Source organism: Bos grunniens, chromosome 5 (genome assembly GCF_055505025.1).
Source record: "Bos grunniens cultivar Pamir isolate PY7600 chromosome 5, Bosgru_T2T1.0, whole genome shotgun sequence".
Lineage (NCBI taxonomy): Eukaryota > Metazoa > Chordata > Mammalia > Artiodactyla > Bovidae > Bos > Bos grunniens.
This window is the reverse complement of record NC_141169.1, coordinates 66,470,076-66,491,260: the sequence shown is the minus strand read 5'-3', so window position 1 is coordinate 66,491,260 and position 21,185 is coordinate 66,470,076. Positions and strand designations below refer to the sequence as shown.

The 21,185-nt window shown below is 38.7% G+C and overlaps 1 protein-coding gene across 45 annotated transcripts in view; it reads right to left on the bottom strand.

Moving 5' to 3' along the window:
• Positions 1 to 485: 485 nt before the first annotated feature.
• The window catches only part of MYBPC1 (myosin binding protein C1), a 101,360-nt gene continuing 80,660 nt past the window's right edge, over positions 486 to 21,185 (bottom strand). For 13 of the 45 annotated variants that reach the window (XM_086400975.1, XM_086400981.1, XM_086400980.1 and 10 more), the window contains 6 exons: positions 20,261 to 20,456; positions 12,064 to 12,203; positions 8,854 to 9,013; positions 7,732 to 7,868; positions 5,849 to 6,035; positions 486 to 1,163 (listed from right to left, as the gene is read on the bottom strand). In XM_086400975.1, the coding sequence (XP_086257101.1) occupies positions 1,066 to 1,163; positions 5,849 to 6,035; positions 7,732 to 7,868; positions 8,854 to 9,013; positions 12,064 to 12,203; positions 20,261 to 20,456 (918 nt within the window). In that variant the 3' untranslated portion in view covers positions 486 to 1,065. Of the gene's footprint in view, positions 1,164 to 2,362; positions 2,406 to 3,791; positions 4,009 to 5,848; positions 6,036 to 7,731; positions 7,869 to 8,853; positions 9,014 to 12,063; positions 12,204 to 20,260; positions 20,457 to 21,185 lie in introns of those variants that run through there. The other 32 variants (XM_086400988.1, XM_086401007.1, XM_086400999.1 and 29 more) reach the window with 4 other exon arrangements.

The following is a 21,185-nucleotide window of genomic DNA, read 5'->3' as shown; positions in this document are numbered from 1 at the left end:
TGACAGCTTCTGATACTCTGTTCTTTGCAATTTCAAAATGGACATTTTCTTCCTTATGGGAACTTTGCAATGTATAAGTATTCTTAACATGAGGATATACCATATGTAGAAAACAGTAACGGTGTGGTACCTTACCCGCCCTCTACTCCACTCCCTGAAGTGAAACTTTCTCTGCAGTATCAGGAAAGTGAAGGACATTGTTTATAATACAAATGTTTCTTGGCATCTAGATTTTGGAATAAGCTTTCATCAATTTGAATAGATGCCATCAGCAAACTCTAAATCTGTAACTGCTCTGTAGTCTACAACAGCTCTCCATCAGTGTGACGAGGTATTTAGCAGGAACTCTGGTGCATTTGGCCAGGATGTTGTGCCAGAGACATGACTTGGGTCAGGCCTGAGTTTGGTAGCATCCTGACTCTTAGCCTGTGTTCTTAGGTCTGTCTGATCATGCAACCCCAAACACATAAACAAATACTGTATCATTTCATCATAAATAGTTCAGATTTATTGTACCATTTATTGAATACATTTTCCCTTCTGTTGAGAAAACTTGTCTGAAAGACTTCAAGAATGTCTCATAGTAAATTTAAATGGGGAAAAGGGCACAGATCCACTGGAGTTAAGTAGGGTTGTGGGAAATAAACAACTCTTCTTTGCTTAGAAAAATTTCTTAGATCCAGAGAAAGATGGGTTTTAAGGTTACATTGCTGTTTATTGTGTGTGTGTGTGTGTATATATATATATATATTTACTCTAAGGGAAAAAAAAGATTTCAGAGTCTATTATGTTAAGCTAAAATAACTGTTTCTGATTATTCTATAGCTTGCATTTTTTTGGAAAGTACAGTGACCAAGCAAGGACAACAATGACCAAAATGCTAACTTCAAATGAGATTTTGTTTGCAATTTTTAATTAAGCAATCCGTGCAAACATTTTTTTTTTTCTTCAGCATCAGGAGGAAAAAAAACGACCACACTTGGGAGCCTGGTGGAAAAACAAATGCTTTCTCATTGCAACCCGATTTCAAAGCAGTGGCGTGCAGAGAGGCAGTGCCCAGGCCCTTTATTCCTCAGGGTTGCTTGAGTGTAAGTCTCGCAAATATGAATCAATTATGTTAGGAGGCACACCTTGCAAGAGGAGCCTGCAGAAGGAAAGGCCACCTAGAAAGGATAAGAAGGAAAAAGCAAAGTCAAAACTGTCTACACGTGAAAAATCCCTGAAACAAGACCTCTTGACTAGCTGCTTGCAAATGTGACTAATTATGTTTCAGTTAGTTACAAAGATTCATTCAGTCCCTACTTGGAAATCTTCTCTTGGGTTTAGTACATTTAGAATCTAAAACACTCCGCATTGAGAAGGAAAAGCAAGTTCCCTGCAGACACATAGCAGTTTTTTTGTTCCCTACTATTATCTGTTCTTGGTTTAAATTCCCAACTAGTTGGAGAGTGTTTATTGCCCTTTGCGAGGTTTTTGAGATTGCTCTATAGAATGATTTCAGTATTCTGACTGAATGGCAGAATAAATGCAAATCGTGTTATGAGTCAGTAGGAAGAACCTTTTCCAGTTTGTTAATGTTCTTTTTAATTAAGCACAAAGAGTTCCCATTGAAGCACATGGGATAAGAAAAAAGGGACTACTCTTTTAACTTTGGCTATTCACACACTGTCAAAAGTGCAAAAATTGGAAATATAGTAAAATCTGTTCAAGAGTAAAATCTGTAAAATAATAAAATAAAAATTAATAAAATAGTAAAATCTGTCCAGTACATCTGAAGGTGAGAGAAACACCACTTAATATTTCATACTTACCCTCCATGGTTCTGAATTGCATTTTAAAACTAAAAGTACCTTTCACGAGAGACCCCATGAAACCATAAAAATTCATGGTCTTTTAGAAAAGTGTTTTACTACTTGCTAATAAATTCACGTCCAGACAAAAACAGCATGCCATTTGAACATTCTTAAAACTCCTTTAATGCAAATTTGGGAAAATCATTCTCCTTTTTAAAAAAAAAAATCAAGTCACATATTGGTAGAAATGATGCCACTTATGTACATGTCCATTCCTTGATGCAAAGCGTTCAGAATGCTTGGGTATCACTCATTTTCATCTACATTAAATGCTTTAATTCATGCTCTACTGCATTCAACAACTTGCTTCATGTCAACAGAAGATTGTTGTGATAAGTACTAGCCGTTAATGTCAAGATACTGAAATACACATTACAACTACAATGTTAGAGATTTTAAAGAGTCTATTTTCATTGGATTACATAATGAAAATCATGCCATACTCCACAAGCTTTGTATGGCTTATGACAGTCATAAGCTTCATATGCCAAAATCATATGAAAGCTTACCTTAGATGATAATATACATTCAAAAATCCTTACTGTGCTACAACTAAGGAAAAGAGAGAGAAAGAGAGAGAGACGTTGTAAGCATTAATAAAGTGCTAAAACCAAAGTTGAGTACTTGTTGGAGGAAATTATGGTCACGATTATGATGAGGTGATTTCATTAATCCTTAGTCAGGTGAAAAGTATAGGAAAATAGAAGCGCACGGAATGAAGGGCAGGGATCCAGTCACTTCAAAAGGATCATTAATAGGTAAAACATTTATTAATAGGCACAACCACTTTGCCTGAACAGGTGGCAAAGCCAGTTTGACTGTAATGTGAATAATTATAGGAACAGCTTCCAAACCATTAGCTAAAAAAAAAAAAAACAAAAAAAAAACCCTACAACATATATATATTGTGTTTTTCAACAAAAGAAAAACAGGGACAATAGACGAAGTATTAGTGTACATATATATATGTTGAAATTCTAAAAGGCAAAATTATCAAGTGGACTTGAAAATTATTATATAACATTGTATTCTGAACTGACTATATATTGGTTTGGCCATAAAGTTCATTGGGTTTTTCCATAACAGCTTAGGGAAAAATCTGAACAAACTTGTTGGCCAACCCAATATGACCACTCTAAATAAACACAAGGCTTAAAAAAAAAAAAAAAAACAGGCTAGAAAGTGACTATATGTGCAATCTACTAAACTTTAAAGAAAGAATCCTAATTCTTTGCTCTTTTGAAAGCTGACATTATCTCTAGGAATTCAGAAAGCTAACATTGTAAACCCAGGCATGGGTCTATGTCATTAGAGTTTACATCAGGTTGCTCATCTAGCCCTGAAGAACTCCTTAATTCACTCTTCCAAATGGGGCTCAATCTATATATATACTGCAGGACCCATTTACCACTTAATATATTAAGTAACAGGGTCTAGAATTTTCTTTCCTAAGTTCATGAATATATGAAATAATCTTGGTCCCATGAAAATATACAAAATGTTCAACAGATAGATGGATTACAGATACTCTACTAGTATCTAGAAGTTTTCATTGGACAATCTTAAATATGGAAGTTTCCAAATATTGGAGCCTAATATTCCAAACATTTTTTATTTGTGTCCTCTCCCCATCGCAAATACACAGAACACTTTTTCTACAGCCTAGCAACAGAAAAATGTTCAGTTTTCTGAACTTCAACATGAATCTAACAGACCTACACTGGATACTATCTTAAAGGAAGAACATATCTCTCTGCACTTGAAAACGAAAGTATTAAAGAAACGTCATTGATTCCTGAATTCTGGTACTCTTATATCTAAAATGAGGACATCACCTAATGTGGCTTTTTGGCTTTATTTATGGGAACCTGTGGTATGGTACTTGGTTTTCAGACAAAACATATTTCTACATTACCTAATATCCTTGAATAATTTGGCCTTCCTTGTTCATGGCATAACCACTGTATGCCATGAGCTGCTAAGAAATATAATTAAAAGCAAAAGAGAAAGACAAGCTTTACATGCAAAGTGCGATTTCATGTAAGAGGAATGGAACAGAAGGAAGAAATATCCAGTGGGATATGAACTTGTAAAACCTGTTGCTGCCCCTCCAGGAAGACTGGTTGTCCAGGGGAATTTACTCCTTGATATATCACTGCAGAATTAGAATATTTGCACCAGTATTTATTTATTCTCAGTTGACATTCTTACCTTTATTTTTGTTTTTTTTCACAGCTTAATTTGATTCAACTCACGTATTATCAGATAACAATCTGATGACAAACAATCTTGGCTTTACTTTTAGGACCAAAAGCTTTTACCAATATATCACAGTTGATAGCTTATTATGAATTTATATACTAGAATACATTATTTGTGTTACAATTTATTATACAATTAGCATAAAATATAGCATTTATAGATGCATAAAATTATTCACTTATGGATGACCCCAAATGTTGAACCATTTATGAAACCATCATTTTATATCATTAGCAACATTCAGCTATTTTCAGAGCATGCAAATGTAGTCTTGGGTTTTTGATTTTTGAGTTCTTGTTTTTTGGGCATTGGAATGTAAGTAGCAACAATACCTTGGAACTAATTAGGAGTTTAGAAATCAGATGTGTTTGCATTGTGACCTTCATTTGCATTTAAAGCTAATAAATAGCTAAAAGAACAACATTTAAATTTGTATCCACTATCTCAATAGAAAGGTTTAAAATTTTCTAAGAATATTATATGTTTTACATTTGAGAAGAAAAAAAGTTTTTCTTAATTTCTATCAATTGTGCATCTACTCTCCTGTACTATCTGAGGATGAACACATATCATAAGAGAAAGAACACTGATTTTTTTTTAAAGTTAGAGAAGGAAAAAAGTGTTTCAAGAAGTTTTTCCACTATATTTACACTAGATTAGGAATTAAAAAACTTTTGTTGTTGCTATTATTTACATAAATACCTTAAACATTTACTAACACTTTTTCTAAAACAGATATTTATAAAGTCATAGCTGACTTTTAGATTATAATTTCTCCATTATAGAGAGGTAGGAAAAGTAAAGACTTTGGTTGTTATAAAGCGGCAATATAGTACAAGAATGAAAGAAAAGACATTAGCATCATGTCACCCATTAACTCCTAACAGTGACTCTGACAGGTGCATGACTCTTCATGGTGTCCCAAAATAGGTACTGATTGTCAAGAAAAAAGTTTCAGCATAAAACTTATCTTCAATTAATATAAAAATTGATTAAGATGACAATTACACTGAGATTTTTCTGACATCAATTTTTATGTCTTTTCTTGGTTTACATTAGTTGAAACACTTCTGAAAACTAGTATAAATGAAATGTATACCTCCAAGTGGAAATTCTCTAGTGAGATTTTAAAAGAAGTGGGTTATGTGTATGCTGAATTCTACATTTGGAGAAGGAAATGGCAACCCACTCCAGTATTCTTGCCTAGAGAATCCCATGGACAGAGGAGCCTGGTGGGCTACAGTCCATGGGATCTTAAAGAGTTGGACACGACTGAAGCGACAGAGCATGCACATTTGTAATATTAAATACTAAATTAGCAAATTTACATATATAGTTTCACAAAGATAGTAAACTAGTTAAAAATAGTGTAAATTCCTTAATTGTGGTTTTATCAGTGAATTTTTACATTTATCTAAGATGGACTACATCACAAAAGTAATACCGCTTGACTTGAGTCATTGTTACCATGCTGTGCACATAACAAGTTCACTGAAATTAATAGTCCTTTAGATAACAATAATTTCAAGAGATGAAAATAAGTCTACTTAAAAAATCAAGTAGCTGTCACAAATAAAGTGAATGCAGAATGAAAAATGTCCTCTCCTCGGATCTTATCCCCACCTTCCTAACCTATCCCCAAAATGCTAGCAAGCAATTTGGATTAGGTAGTAAGGATAGTAATTAAATGATTTTCTTTCATTTCGGTCTACACGAGATCTGGGATGTCTTACCTTTCACCTCCAGTTTGCATTCGATCTCCACTGTCCCAAGGTCATTGACTGCTTTGCAGCAGTAAGTGCCCCCATCATAGGGGCTGGGCTTGCGAATCTCCAGAGTACAGACCCCTTGGTTGCTGAACATCCTGTATCTTGGATCATCCTTAATAACAACTTTGTTCTTCATCCAGGTAATTTTGGGCTGAAGATGGAAACAAACTAGGTCAAAACATATCTGTACTAGGCCTGGGGTATAGACCATCCAAGCCAGTGACAGAGTGTTCAAATGTGGCTTAGAAAGAAAACACTACATCTAAGAAGAATCCACGTCAACTTAGGCACTAATTCTCTTCAAATTAAATTCTACTTAATGCTTGGACAGGAAGCAAATGAGCAGTTTCCAAGAAACAGCCAGATTTCTTTAGAGGACAGCCCTGGGGTGATCTTCCCAAACAGATTCAATTACATTTAAATTCCACTTACATGTCTATGAGATTGACTCGTCCAGGAGCACGTATATCACTCAATGTTTTGCAAAGAATCCCTGTAAAGTGTCATCACCGGTCAATTTTCTTTATGTTTTCCCCAATATGCTTTTCTAACTTTTTATGAGCTGCTTAACCCTCCTCACTATTTAATCTCTCTTCTGACACCTGTTTTCATCATCTGGTGGCAATGGATGGTTCTGCTCCAATCAGATAATCCCAGATCAATAATGATCCAGTCACCCAGGAAGGCTACTCCATTCTGCTACACCAACACTAACTCTCCTTTCCGTTCTCACACTGTCTTCTCTTCCTTTCTGTAAACACACACTCTTGCCTCTATCTCTTAAATGATTTTGCCTTGCTCAAACCCAAAAGATAGCACTTCTCAGTGTCCTCACTGTCCTCTTCCTCCTTTCACCTTTCAAACGGGCACATTTCCTGAGGCTCACATCTTGGTCCTTCACATTTCACTTCACTTCTCTCTTTCTTCTGATATTCCTTCCTAGAGTTTCAGCTCCAAAGGGTGGGATGCAGCAATTCCATGCTTGGCGCACCCAGACCAAGAGTCACAGCCCTCGCCTTTCTCCCAAGCTCCAGTGATGTTCTTCTCTCCTCCTGGTCATTCCCACTTGCACGTACCAACATCACCTCCAATTAAATATAGATTTAGCATCTTCTTTGCATCCTCAGTCTGGCTTATCCCTTTCACTTCTCTATTTCTGCTCTTGGTATATGCTGGAAAAATATCACCATTTGCAATTTTTCCAAATTCTAGGGCACTTTCTCTCAGCACCACCCAGGGACAGATAGCTCTGTGGGCAACATTCATTAATATGTTGTTCTTTTCAAATGCCAACATGTAACCTGTTCAGTCAGATGCCGTCTCTCCTTCCTGGTGCTCTGTACCTTTATCACCGAACGTTTTGTATTCTGCCTTCCATTATAGTATCACCATTTGCTTTACACTATTACAAGAAACTTGATAAATCAGTATCACCACCTAATTTTTCAGATGACACAATATTACTTCCATCTCCTTACCTCTCAGTTCTTTTAAAAATAAGTGGTTTGTTTTTTCCTTAGAAAATATTCCTTAGTTAGTAAAGAAACATTTTTATACATTTAAATAGTGTCCTTTAGTACCCACCAACATCATCACCCTGCATGTCCCATCTCTCTATCCCAGAAAACATACACACACACACACATTGAGCAGTTGCAAAGTCAATTAATATTAGTACAGTTGGCCAAAATGTTCATTTGGATTTTGCCATAAGATGTCATGGAAAAACCTGAATAAACTTTTTGACCAACCCAATACTTACAGTTATAACATAGCAAATATAAAAGATGGAGTTTGGAGTTAATTCTTAAATTTAATTTAATGTGATTAAAGAAAAAAACTGGTACCTTAGGATTTCCTCTCACACTGCAGTTCAGCGTAGCATTGTAACCAGCTACAGCATAGGTGTTGACCAATGGCTGAGTAAACATAGGTGCCTCTGTGAAATCAAAGTCTTCATACACTGGATTTTTGTAGATTTTGCCTTAAAAACAAGCATTAAACATAAGCAAGTTAAAAATAAAAATATTATTCTTGGCAGAGTTGACTATGATAAAACTTCCTTCAGTTTAGTGCATGCTCACGCTCTCAGTCACTCAATTATGTCTGACTCTTTGCGATCCCAAGAACTGTAGCCCACCAGGCTCCTCTGTCCATGAAATTTTCCAGGCAAGAATGCTGGAGTGGGTTTTTCTTTGCTATTGTAATAGTTTTTGCTAATTAAATGTTTTAGTAAAAAAAAAAAGAATACAGGTGTGGGTTGCCATTTTATTCTCCAGGGGATCTTCCCTACCAGGGATCGAACCCAAGTCTCCTGCATCTCGTGCATTGGCAACCGGATTCTTTTACCACTGTGCAACCTGGGAAGCCCCTCTGAGCTTAGAAAAACATGTAAAAACATGAACAAAGGCATTCATTTAGAAAGGTACCAATTAGAACCAATCTCACATGGGACAGAAAGCCAGAGAGCCATCTGGAACCAAAATAAATATTGGGAAGAATTCAGTGTCTGGGTGTCTTGCTCAGCAATGTGTTTTAACCTGAATGTAATGAGGAAGGGCTGGAAGGACATGATTTATGAGGAAACGAAATGATGAGGGTGGAATCCAACTTCTCCTTTCATTACAAAATGGCTCTTATAAGCAGCATCCTCGAAGGTGTCCAGGAATAGAATAACCCAAGCTCTAGAAGTAAATGGTGACTTTTTCCTATCCCTGTGATGTTAGTCATTGAGAGACCCACTGTCCAGATGTTGGAATGAATGAAATTATGTATGTTAAAAAATATAATCATAGTACAGTTTTCCTTAAGATATTTTACATGTAAGATTATATTTTAGTTGGCCATTCTTACCACAGTTTTGAATGGGCGTTTATGATTTCTTATTCATTTTGCCACGTCTCTTTTTCTTTCTCTGTCTCATCACTTAACACTAAGGTCCACTGATGTCCAGCCCACTCCCAACTCACCATCCTTGGCAATCACGGCACTCTCTTTTGTCATTGTTGCATCTTCACTGAGGCCACACATGTTTTCAGCAAAGACCCGGAAATAATACTCGTTTCCAATGACCAGTTCAGTAATGGTGGCACTGGTTCGGTGATAATGCTCAATAACAGTGAACCACTCCTAAAAAACAAACAAAGATAATTTAAGGAAAATCACTTCAAAATACACAGCTATTTCAACTGTTAATTAGAATAAATAACAGGGATGTTGCATTAACTAAAGAAAAAAAAAAGCACTAATTTTTATATTTAGGGTAACAGAAATGTATATTTAATTTAATACTTTATAATTGATTTATACCTGATTATGTAATTTAATATTCATTTACACATTAGATTCATTTACCCTAGATGATGATGGAAGAAATTTTCGCATAATGAGCTGTGGGGATGTCATTCTGACTTATATGTGGTTTAACTTAAAATTTATACTAACTAGAACAGACTGTTTTGTGGCCTATTAAACATATATTGTACATCTGCTTCAACCATTTAAAGAAAAGCATGTATTGCCTGGAAGTAACAAGTGTCTCTTTTGAAAATCCAGATAAATGCCTCTCTTTCTGGGACATTAATGCTGGTATACGTTCCATGATAAAGCTCCCTTCCCAAGCACCAGGGTCATACTGATGCTAAATCATGAGAGAAAAGTTAACATCACTCAATCAATTTGCCTAATATCATTATCATGCCACTGCTGCTGCTGCTGCTAAGTCGCTTCAGTCGTGTCCGACTCTGTGTGACCCCATAGATGGCAGCCCACCAGGCTCCCCTGCCTCTGGGATTCTCCAAGCATGAACACTGGAGTGGGTTGCCATTTCCTTCTCCAATGCATGAAAGTGAAAAGTGAAAGTGAAGTCGCTCAGTCGTGTCTGACTCTTAGCGACCCCATGGACTGCCAGGCTCCTCCATCCATAGGATTTCCCAGGCAAGAGTACTGGAGTGGGGTGCCATTATCATAGGTTCTTTCAATTCTTTGTTCAATTGTTAATTATCACCTCCTCCCTAACTGTTTACCCTCCCACCACTCCACTTTGGTCATAGTTTTTCACCTTGACCTGGCTTAGTTTTCTTCACAGCACTTGTTACCTTAAATATATCATGTACTTACTATTTTACTTGCTTTTTCACTACTTTCCCCATTGCAATGATGTACAGTGATGGTTAAAAATGTACTTTTCTTCTCACCCCTTGTATCTCCAGTGCCTTATCACAACACCTGGTATATAGTGGGTAGCATGCACAAAACTGAATACTTGAATGATTGAGTGAGTTAAAGTTATGTTATTCTTTCTTTTTTTTTTTTAATTTTTCCTTCACCATGTCAAGAAATAAAGTGGCTTCAAAGTTTATCTTGTCACTAGTAGAAAACCACATTGTACTACATATATTTAGTACCACTAACTGAGAAAATACATTTCCTAACCAAAAAACTCTTAAAGGAAAAGGATTTTTCTTGCAATGTTTAGGGCCTCTGACCTCTATTTTAAAGACACCCAGCAATTGTAGTTATGTCCTCCTTAATTTCCAAAGCACTTTATGCACACCTTTATTCCAACATTAATTATATTGTTTTTAACATTTGGTTTATGCCTTTCTTCTTGCTTATACTAAGAGTGCTCCAAGAGCATGAGTTGTCTGTTTGTTTTTGATCCAGCAGCTAGAACAGTGCTCAACAAATAGGAAATGAATGAACACATGAATGTGCTGGCGTACATCATGAAAACAATGTTTATGGAAGGTAGAAAGGACTATAGGAACTTAAGTGAAAAACAGCATCTGTAGGCACAGTGAGACAGTGGTGTGGTGAGCTCCTGGGAAGTGCACTGGGCATGGTGAGCATTTTCAGGTCTGTAGGTCTGCTGAAATGCACCAGAAACATAATGGTGTGGTGTTGGGGTTCCTCCCCTGTCAGCAGGCAGAGCTAAGACACGTGAAGCAGCAGCAAAATCCTGGCTCACCTGGACTTGACTAGATATCTAAGAAGACAAATGCTGGGCAGTGTGGTAGGGATGGGGCACCTGGAAGAAATGTGGTACCCCTGGATTCACTACCAGCATCCAGACAAAGGTCCAGGGAAGAGCCCTTTTTGCTAAGGAAATCCAAAATATTCAATACTTTCCTTGCAAAGTCACCCATTGATCTAGCTCTCAAGCTGTCTGGGTTTGGCTGAAAGATGTTTCTTTAAATGCCAAGTCTTATTTTGTCATGTAGCACCCACCCAGGAGTGTGGTGAAAGACAGGCTAGAAATAGTTTATGAAAAGGAAAGACTTGAAATCCATTCCTGTTACTTAGGTTGCTCTTTTCATCCCTCTCCCCTTCTATTAATCCAGTGTAACCTTATAACCTAAGTTCTTACTGAGACCTACTAGTATAAATGCCTAAAGACTTCTGTCAATATCATTCAGTATGATGTTCTCCTCTTCCTATGAGAATGGATAGTGGCTCCGTGACATTCTGTGTAAAACATTCATTTATTCATTCACCAACTTACAGGCAGGGGAATGGTGGGTGTAGTGGATTGATTCTGGTCAGAAAGACCTAGGTTTTAACATTTAAAATCTGGTGATTTCCAGCAATTCATTTAATCTTTTGAGCCTTAATATCCTCATTTATAAAGCATAGGTAATAATAATTCATATTTGTTGATTTGCTTCTTGAATACTCTAAGCTTGTTCCCTCCTCAGGACCTTTGCATATGCTGTTCTTTCTTTTCTAACTGCTATCTTTTTTTTTTTTTTTTTTTTTGAGACATCAGTCTATGGTATCCAACAATTATTTTACAAAGAGAAAGAAGTTGCATGGATGCAAATTTGAGCCAGAATTCACAGTGAGTAAATATTTGCTGAATGAATAAATTTAGTGAATTCTATTGAGCATTCTATTGTCTTAGCCTCGTGATAAACAAGCAAGGTAAACTTCACTGTCCTTATTTTACATATGAGGGAAATGGAAATCAAAGAGGTCAAGTGACTGTCCACGTATATGTGGTCTTAGGTACAAATTCAAGTCCAACTCTCCATGGCTCCTAAGGCCTTACCCTTCCCACTGTACCATGACACTTCTCCATGACCCTCATGAGTTCCTCACCAAAGAGGACTTCATGCCTCCCCCTTAACTTCTGATGAACTATGATTTTGCTGCTCTGTACCAGAGAAACCAGACCTTACCATGCTCTTCTTATCAGCCTTCTGGATCGTGTACCCTGTAATGGCAGTATTTCCATCATCCCTTGGTGGGGTCCATGATAGAGCAACATTCTCTCCCCAGACATCCTCGATCTTCACAAGTTGGGGTGGACCTGGACGGTCTGTAGGATAAATTCATGGTGTCACTGTGAGGTCACTTTCCCCCTAATCTAGACCTTGTTGTAGGAGGGTATTTAAAATGTCTTTTCCTTCCCATCCCAAAGAATAGCAAGGAGATATAAGAAAGCCTTCCTCAGGGATCAATGTAAAGAAATACAGGAAAACAATAGAATGGGGAAGATGAAAGATCTCTTTGAGAAAATTAGAGATACCAAGGGAGCATTTCACGCAAAGATGGGCTCAATAAAGGACAGAAATGGTATGGACCTAACAGAAGCAGAAGCTATTAAGAAGAGCTGGCAAGAATACACAGAAGAACTATACAAAAAAGATCTTGATGACCCAGATAACCATGATGGTGTGATCACTCACCTAGAGCCAGACATTCTGGAATGTGAAGTCAAGTGGGCCTTAGAAAGCACCACTACGAACAAAGCTAGTGGAGGTGATGGAATTCCAGTTGAGTTATTTCAAATCCTGAAAGATGATGCTGTGAAAGTGCTGCACTCAATATGCCAGCAAATTTGGAAACCTCAGCAGTGGCCACAGGACTGGAAAAGGTGTTTTCATTCCAATCCCAAAGAAAGGCAATGCCAAAGAATGCTCAAACTACCGCACAGTTGCACTTATCTCACACGCTAGTAAAGTAATGCTCAAAATTCTCCAAGCCAGTCTGCAGGGAGCGAGCTCTGCCTGTGGCAAAGGTCATGAGGAAGGAGGCTTGGCATACGCAAAGGCGGGATCAAGCATCAGGAGTCTCCCTGGAAATTATCGAGCATCTACCCCCAAAACCAGAATCTGCCTACTTTCTGCTTTGTGCTTTCACCTACACCTCTGACTTTACAGGGGGCTGTCCCCCACTACCTCTCTCTGAAAAAAGAGTTAGCTTACAGCTCCAGTTAATAATTCCTGGGTGTGACAGTGTTTCAACCTACAAACTCCTTTGGAAGTCCTCTAGTCTGCCTGAATAGGTTTTTCCAGCCACATGTGATTGCTCAGGGCCTCCCAACTGTGAGAGGCATGAGATGTTCTAAACTGTCTAAACATAGATTCCTTTGAGCAGTTAAAAGATTGATTAGAAATTGTATTGGTGAAGGGATTTTCACTTGTTGGGCCAATGTTTGCTGCTAAGTCTCCATATCCCTTACCTGCTGTGTCCCTGGCAGTGTAGTGATTAATATAATTGGTGTAAATAGAGGCTTTAATGTTTGTAACCTGGGACCCTTGAGTTAATTCTTTTTCTTGTTATAGCTCACCACACCTTTGCTCTGTAGGAATGCAACTTTATCTAATGCTTTTGGAGGGTGGCTCCTGACCAATCACCTTTAGAGAAAAATAAGTTTTCTGAAGAAAGGGTCTTAAAATGTTAACAGGCCTCTGGGCCAGAAGATGATGCAAATCACCTAAGCTTTTGATATGATAAGTTTGCAGGAAGAAAGCCTGGCTTGCTGCATGACTCTACCCCTTCCCCCATTATCCTCTATGCATAACTTAAGGTATAAAAACTACTTTGGAAAATAAAGTTCAGGCCTTGCTCACCGAAACATGATCTCCCCATGTCGTTCTTTCTCTTACCTTCTGGCTGAATTATTCAGCCTCTTTTCTTCACTGAATTTTCCTACTGAGCTATCCTTATTTCAGCCTCTTTTCTCCACTGAATTTCCTCACTGAGCTATCCTCATTCTATTACTCTTTATATCTTTGATAAATATTTAAATAAATAGGTCTCCTATGCCATCTCTCCTTCGAATACCCTGGATCAGCCAGGGCTGGACCCCAGCACCAGTCTTCAACAGTACGTGAACCATGAACTTCCAGATGTTCAAGCTGGTTTTAGAAAAAACAGAGGAACCAGAGATCAAATCACCAACATCTGTTGCATCGTCGAGAAAGTATGCCAGAAAAACATCTATTTCTGCTTTATTGACTACGCCAAAGCCTTTGACTGTGTGGATCACAACAAACCCCTGAAAATTCTTCAAGAGATGGGAATACCAGACCACTTGACCTGCCTCCTGAGAAATCTGTATGCAGGTCAAGAAGCAACAGTTAGAACTGGACATGGAACAACAGACTGGTTCCAAATTGGGAAAGGAGTACATCAAGGCTGTATATTGTCACCTGCTTATTTAACTTACATGCAGATTACATCATGCGAAATGTCGGGCTGGATGAAGCACAAACAGGAATCAAGATTGTCGGGAGAAATGTCAATAACCTCAGATATTCAGATGACACCACTCTTACGGAAGAAAGTGAAGAAGAACTAAAAAGCCTCTTGATGAAAGTGAAACAGGAGAGTGAAAAATTTGGCTTAACGCTCAACATTCAGAAAACTGAGATCATGGCATCTGGTCCCATCATTTCATGGGAAATAGATGGGGAAACAATGGAAACAGTGACAGATTTTATTTGGGGGGGCTCCAAAATCACGGCAGATGGTGATTGCAGCCATGAAATTAAAAGAAACTTACTCCTTGGAAGAAAAGTTATGACCAACCTAGAGAGCATATTCAAAAGCAGAGACATTACTTTGCCAACAAAGGTCTGTCTAGTCAAAGCTATGTTTTTTCCAGTAGTCATGTATGGATGTGAGAGTTGGACTATAAAGAAAGCTGAGCACCGAAGAATGGATGCTTTTGAACTGTGGTGTTGGAAAAGACTCTTGAGAGTCCCTTGAACTGCAAGGAGATCAAACTAGTCAACCAGAAAGGAGATCAGTTCTGAATGTTCACTGAAAGGACTGATGCTGAAGTTGAAACTTCAATACTCTGGCCACCTGACGCAAAGAACTTACTCACTGGAAAATACTCTGATGCTGGGAAAGATGGAAGTCAGGAGGAGAAGGGGATGACAGAGGATGAGATGGCTGGATGGCATCACTGACTTGATGGACATGAGTTTGAGCAAGCTCCAGGAGCTGGTGATGGACAGGGAAGCCTGGTGTGCTGCAGTTCATGGGGTCACAGAGTAGGACACGACTGAGCGACTGAACTGAACTTCCTTCCCATATTTCTACCCACAATTCTTCTGCATTCTTCTTTTCCAGAGAAGTGCAATGCACTCCAGCTTAGCTTATCTGCAAATGCTTGACTTTCATCTTCATGGAAAGAAAAAGTTTTGTAAAGAAAACTTAAATGAAACCTCAAACCTCATTAACCATCCTCCAGGGGCCGATGACTGGCGATGAATCACAGGCTACTCTGCCTAATGGAATGGTAAGCTGACACTGGATGTGAAATCTTAGAGTCTACCTGGGCTGTGGGACTCCAGCTTTTGATGAAAGGCCCAAAACCCACAGCCTGTGAGAGGGGTTTTCTGCTGTACTAAAAAGGCATCTTTAATGGGAGTGAGGAAAACATGCTTCCTCTGCCATCTCTCCCTTCAAGATTCATTGGTATTTATCAAGTGTTTCCATTTTATGGAAGTAAAATGCATTCATGAGGAAGTAAAGTCTTTCTTCACTTTATTTCTGCATCATGAATTTCTGTGACCTCTGACCTTTCAGTAAATGGCAGTAATGTTCAGAAAGGCCAAAAGTTAAGAAAACTAAAACTTTTTTTCTTTGAGCCCCCCTAAAATCACTACAGATGGTGACTGCAGACATGAAATTAAAAGACGCTTACTCCTTGGAAGGAAAGTTATGACCAACCTACATAGCATATTCAAAAGCAGAGACATTACTTTGCCAACAAAGGTTCGTCTAGTCAAGGCTATGGTTTTTCCTGCGGTCATGTATGGATGTGAGAGTTGGACTGTGAAGAAGGCTGAGGGCCGGAGAATTGATGCTTTTGAACTGTGGTGTTGGAGAAGACTCTTGAAAGTCCCTTGGACTGCAAGGAGATCCAACCAGTCCATTCTGAAGGAGATCAGCCCTGGGATTTCTTTGGAAGGAATGATGCTAAAGCTGAAATTCCAGTACTTTGGCCATCTCATGTGAAGAGTTGACTCATTGGAAAAGACTCTGATGCTGGGAGGGATTGGGGGCAAGAGGAGAAGGGGACGACAGAGGATGAGATGGCTGGATGGCATCATCGACTCGATGGACGTGAGTCTGAGTGAACTCCGGGAGTTGGTGATGGACAGGGAGGCCTGGCGTGCTGTGATTCATGGGGTCGCAAAGAGTTGGACATGACTGAGCGACTGATCTGATCTAATCTGAAAAAAAAACAAAAAAAACAAACCTTGCACAGAAGTGCAAGGAAAGATAATAATATTATGTGTTTTTTTTTAAGACATAATTTCTTAATTTTTTTCAGGGAAATTTCACATCTGTTATCCTCTGCAGTACAAGCATGATCCTTTCTGTCCTGAAATATTCTTCAGGTATTAAAATGCAATTATAGTTATTTCTGTTTGTTTACAGTTGCTAAGTCGTGTCCAGCTCTTTTGTAATTCAATGCACTGTAGCCTCTGCCCATGGAATATCTCAGGCAAGCATACTGGAGCAAGTATTTACCATTTCCTTCTCCAGAGGATCTTCCTAACCCAGGGATCAAACCTGTGTCTCCTGCATTGGAGGGGGATTCTTAACACTGAGCCACCAGTGAACTGAACTTCCTTCCCATATTCCCTGTAGTTATTTCTATATGAAATGTCAGACTGAAAAGAGTAAATATCAGAGTGTTTTCTAGTCATGTTTTTCTCTTTTAATCAACATTTAACAAGCAGTCTTCATGGGCTCCAGGAAGGAAACCACAGTGACAGTCCCTGCTTTCTTTCCACAATTACCAATGGCAAGCCTCTACAAGCACAATCTTTTGACTTCCTGTTTTCACCCACTTGTCCTACAGACAGCGGGCTTCTCTAAGTTCAACCTCCCACCTGCACTCATCTGCTTTATCTTCAGAACTGGCACTGACTTTTCAAACACTTGCTCCCCAAGAATAAATGGCATTGCTAGATTTTTACAGCTATGGCAGAAACATAAATTTGGGGCTAAAAAAAGTAAGTAGGATAATCTGTGAAAAGAAGAGAAGTGAAAAGCAAAGGAGAAAGGGAAAGATATAAGCATCTGAATGCAGAGTTCCAAAGAATAGCAAGGAGAGATAAGAAAGCCTTCCTCAGGGATCAATGCAAACAATAGAGGAAAACAAGAGAATGGGAAAGACTAGAGATCTCTTCAAGAAAATTAGAGATACCAAGGGAACATTTCATGCAAAGATGGGCTCGATAAAGGACAGAAATGGACCTAACAGAAGCAGAAGATATTAAGAAGAGGTGGCAAGAATACACAGAAGAACACAAAAAACATCTTCACGACCCAGATAATCATGATGGTGTGATCACTCAGCTAGAGCCAGACATCCTGGAATGTGAAGTCAAGCGGGCCTTAGGAAGCATCACTACAAACAAAGCTAGAGGAGGTGATGGAATTCCAGTTGAGCTATTTCAAATCCTGAAAGATGATCCTGTGAAAGTGCTGCACTTAACATGCCAGCAAATTTGGAAACCTCAGTAGTGGCCACAGGACTGGAAAAGGTCAGTTTTCATTCCAATCCCAAAGAAAGGCAATGCCAAAGAATGCTCAAACTACCACACAATTGCACTCATCTCACATGCTAGTAAAGTAATGCTCAAAATTCTCCAGGCTTCAGCAATACATGAACCGTGAACTTCCAGATGTTCAAGTTGGTTTTAGAAAAGGCAGAGGAACCAGAGATCAAACTGCCAACATCCGCTGGATCATGGAGAAAGGAAGAGAGTTCCAGAAAAACATCTATTTCTGCTTTATTGACTATGCCAAAGCCTTTGACTGTGTGGATCACAATAAACTGTGGAAAATTCTGAAAGACATGGGAATACCAGACCACCTGACCTGCCTCTTGAGAAATCTGTATGCAGGTCAGGAAGCAACAGTTAGAACTGGACATGGAACAATAGACTGGTTCCAAATAGGAAAAGGAGTATGTCAAGGCTGTATATCGTCACCCTGCTTATTTAACTTATATGCAGAGTACATCATGAGAAACGCTGGACTGGAAGAAGCACAAGCTGGAATCAAGATTGCCGGGAGAAATATCAATAACCTCAGATATGCAGATGACACCACCCTTTTGGCAGAAAGTGAAGAGGAACTCAAAAGCCTCTTGATGAAAGTGAAAGAGGAGAGTGAAAAAGTTGGCTTAAAACTCAACATTCGGAAAACTAAGATCATGGCATCTGGTCCCATCACTTCATGGGAAATAGATGGGGAAACTGTGGAAACAGTGTCAGACTTTATTTTTTTGGGCTCCAAAATCACTGCAGATGGTGACTGTAGCCATGAAATTAAAAGATGCTTACTCCTTGGAAGGAAAGTTATGACCAACCTAGATAGCATATTCAAAAGCAGAGACATTACTTTGCCAACAAAGGTCCATCTAGTCAAGGCTATGGTTTTTCCAGTAGTCATGTATGCATGTGAGAGTTGGACTGTGAAGAAAGCTGAGTGCCGAAGGATTGATGCTTTTGAACTATGGTGTTGGAGAAGACTCTTGAGAGTCCCTTGGACTGCAAGGAGATCCAACCAGTCCATTCTGAAGGAGATCAGTCCTGGGTGTTCTTTGGAAGGACTGATGCTAAAGCTGAAACTCCAATCCTTTGGCCACCTCATGCGAAGAGTTGACTCATTGGAAAAGACTCTGATGCTGGGAGGGATTGGGGGCAGGAGGAGAAGGGGACGACAGAGGATGAGATGGCTGGATGGCATCATCGACTCGATGGATGTGAGTTTGAATGAACTCCGGGAGTTGGTGATGGACAGGGAGGCCTGGCGTGCTGCAATTCATGGGGTCGCAAAGTCGGATGCGACTGAGCAACTGAACTGACCTGAGGATAATCATTGTTATTATTTATTATACACTCTGAATGTGTGAGTGACGTGCCAGGCCCTTTTCACTACCTGGTAAAGTAACTACATGTCAAAGTAGGAAAAATGAAAAAGCCCTTCCCCATGTTTCAGAGGGTAAGCCTCTTCCAGATTCAACTACAAGAGCTTCCATTAAAATGGAGCCAGGCGAGACCCAAGGGCACACATTGCATCCTCCATACTCTCTTCTACGTAACAAAAATCAAGACATTTTAGTCAATGGGAAAAGAATGTTTAGTTTAAAGAACATGACCTTTCACCTAAGGAAAGGCTCGCCATAGGAAGTTGCTCCTTTGGTTAGAGAATCTGTTGTTCTAGCACATTTGCTAAACTGCACTAATGAAAATGACTGGAGACAAGGATTCTCCTAACTCTGCTCTTAAATTTATTTCTTGACACTGCAAAAATTATAGAACAGTTCAAGCAAGAAGAGTCTATTTATAAGAAATCCTTTCTCTATCACCCTGACTGTGGAAAGAAACAAGAACTAACCTTCTCTGGACAGGTAAATATCTAACTAGCTCTGCAGGACCAACCACAGTTCAGTCTTTAATTGTTTAACTCTGTTTAGGTACACCTTTCTTACATTTAATAAAAATCCTTCATTCTCCATTAACTTTGTGCTAAACCACTTCAGTCGTGGCTGGCTCCTTGTGACCCTATGGACTGTAGCCCATCACGCTCCTCTGTACATGAGATTCTCCAGGAAAGAATATTGGAATGGGTGGCCATGTCCTCCTCCAGGGGATCTTCACGAGCCAGGGATCCAACCTGCATTTGCATTAACTTTACTATTAGCCAATTTTAAATGAAGTAAGAAACATGTTATATCTACATGTTTTCTTGTAGAAAAAATCTAAAATCTACAATGTTTTCTTAATGCAAGAATTCAACACAAGAAATAGTTTCATCATCAAAGAGTTGAGAAACAGAGTAAGAGCGACCTAGATTGTAAAACAGTACAGAGGGTTTTCACTAGAAAGTACATACATTAATTTTATTTAATATATATGCCCTAAGTTTCTCATTAGTCCTTTTAATCAGTGAAAAGTTACTCTAACAAGCTAACCAATTTTACTAATTTATCTTTTTTCTTAATTCTAAAAAAAGGAATTTTTTGTAGAGCCAACCTAACAGAAATTCTGATTCTTTAAGGACAATTTGTCTCCATACTGCATAGAATATTCTAGTTTCTTCCTCCAAACCTACCAATAACCCGGATATCGATGGACGCAGTTTCCACAAATTTTTCCACTTTGACCTGCAGATCATATTTCCCAGAATGGCTCCTCTCTGCTTTTCTGATAAATACGATTGTATCAGTCTCAGAGTTGCGAATGTTGATCTGATTCTTATCGATAGGTGCACCATCCTTTGTCCAAATTAATTCTGGTCTTGGTTTTCCCTTAAAAAAGAAGACAAAAAGTAGAGGTGGAAGGGGATCAGATTGTCTCCAGATTTTTTCAGCATTAAAAACATGGTCAGTGGCTTACCCTATCCTTGGCAAGATTGGAAAACTGTCTGATGGTGGGCAGTTACAGCAGTAAAGTAATATTCACTATTGCCCATCAATTGCATTGGGTATGCAAGGCACTGGTAGGTACATGATATTTATAACTTCCTTTAATCTTCATTTCACAGTAAGTATCATTATCTTCATTTATTTATTTTTGGATAAAGGTATCAAATGACTTGCACAAGGCCTTGCAGCTAAGTGCTGGAACCTGGTCTTCCAGCCAGGTCTCTTCAGCTCCAAATCCTGTACATCCCAGCCTAACGGTTCAGAACATAGGCCCCGAGGCCCCAGAATCTGTATTTGGATCCTGACTCCACTGCTTGATAGCTGTGTGACTTTGGGCAAGTTACTTAAACTCTCTGCTTCAGTTTCCTAATCTGTAAAATGGAATGAGAGTAGTACCTGTCTCACACTGTGGTTACCAAGACTGAAGTTCTAAGCTTCCGCGCACTGCATAAGGGTTTCATTGATCATCTCCATGTTAATGATTATTATTCCACTGTACCATGTTGCTCATTTTAGATTTGTCTGTAATTCCCTCTCTGATAACAGCTGAAACTATTCTTTAAGAGCAGACTTTGAGTAATTATAATGTCAGTCGAGGATGTGAGTTTCAGT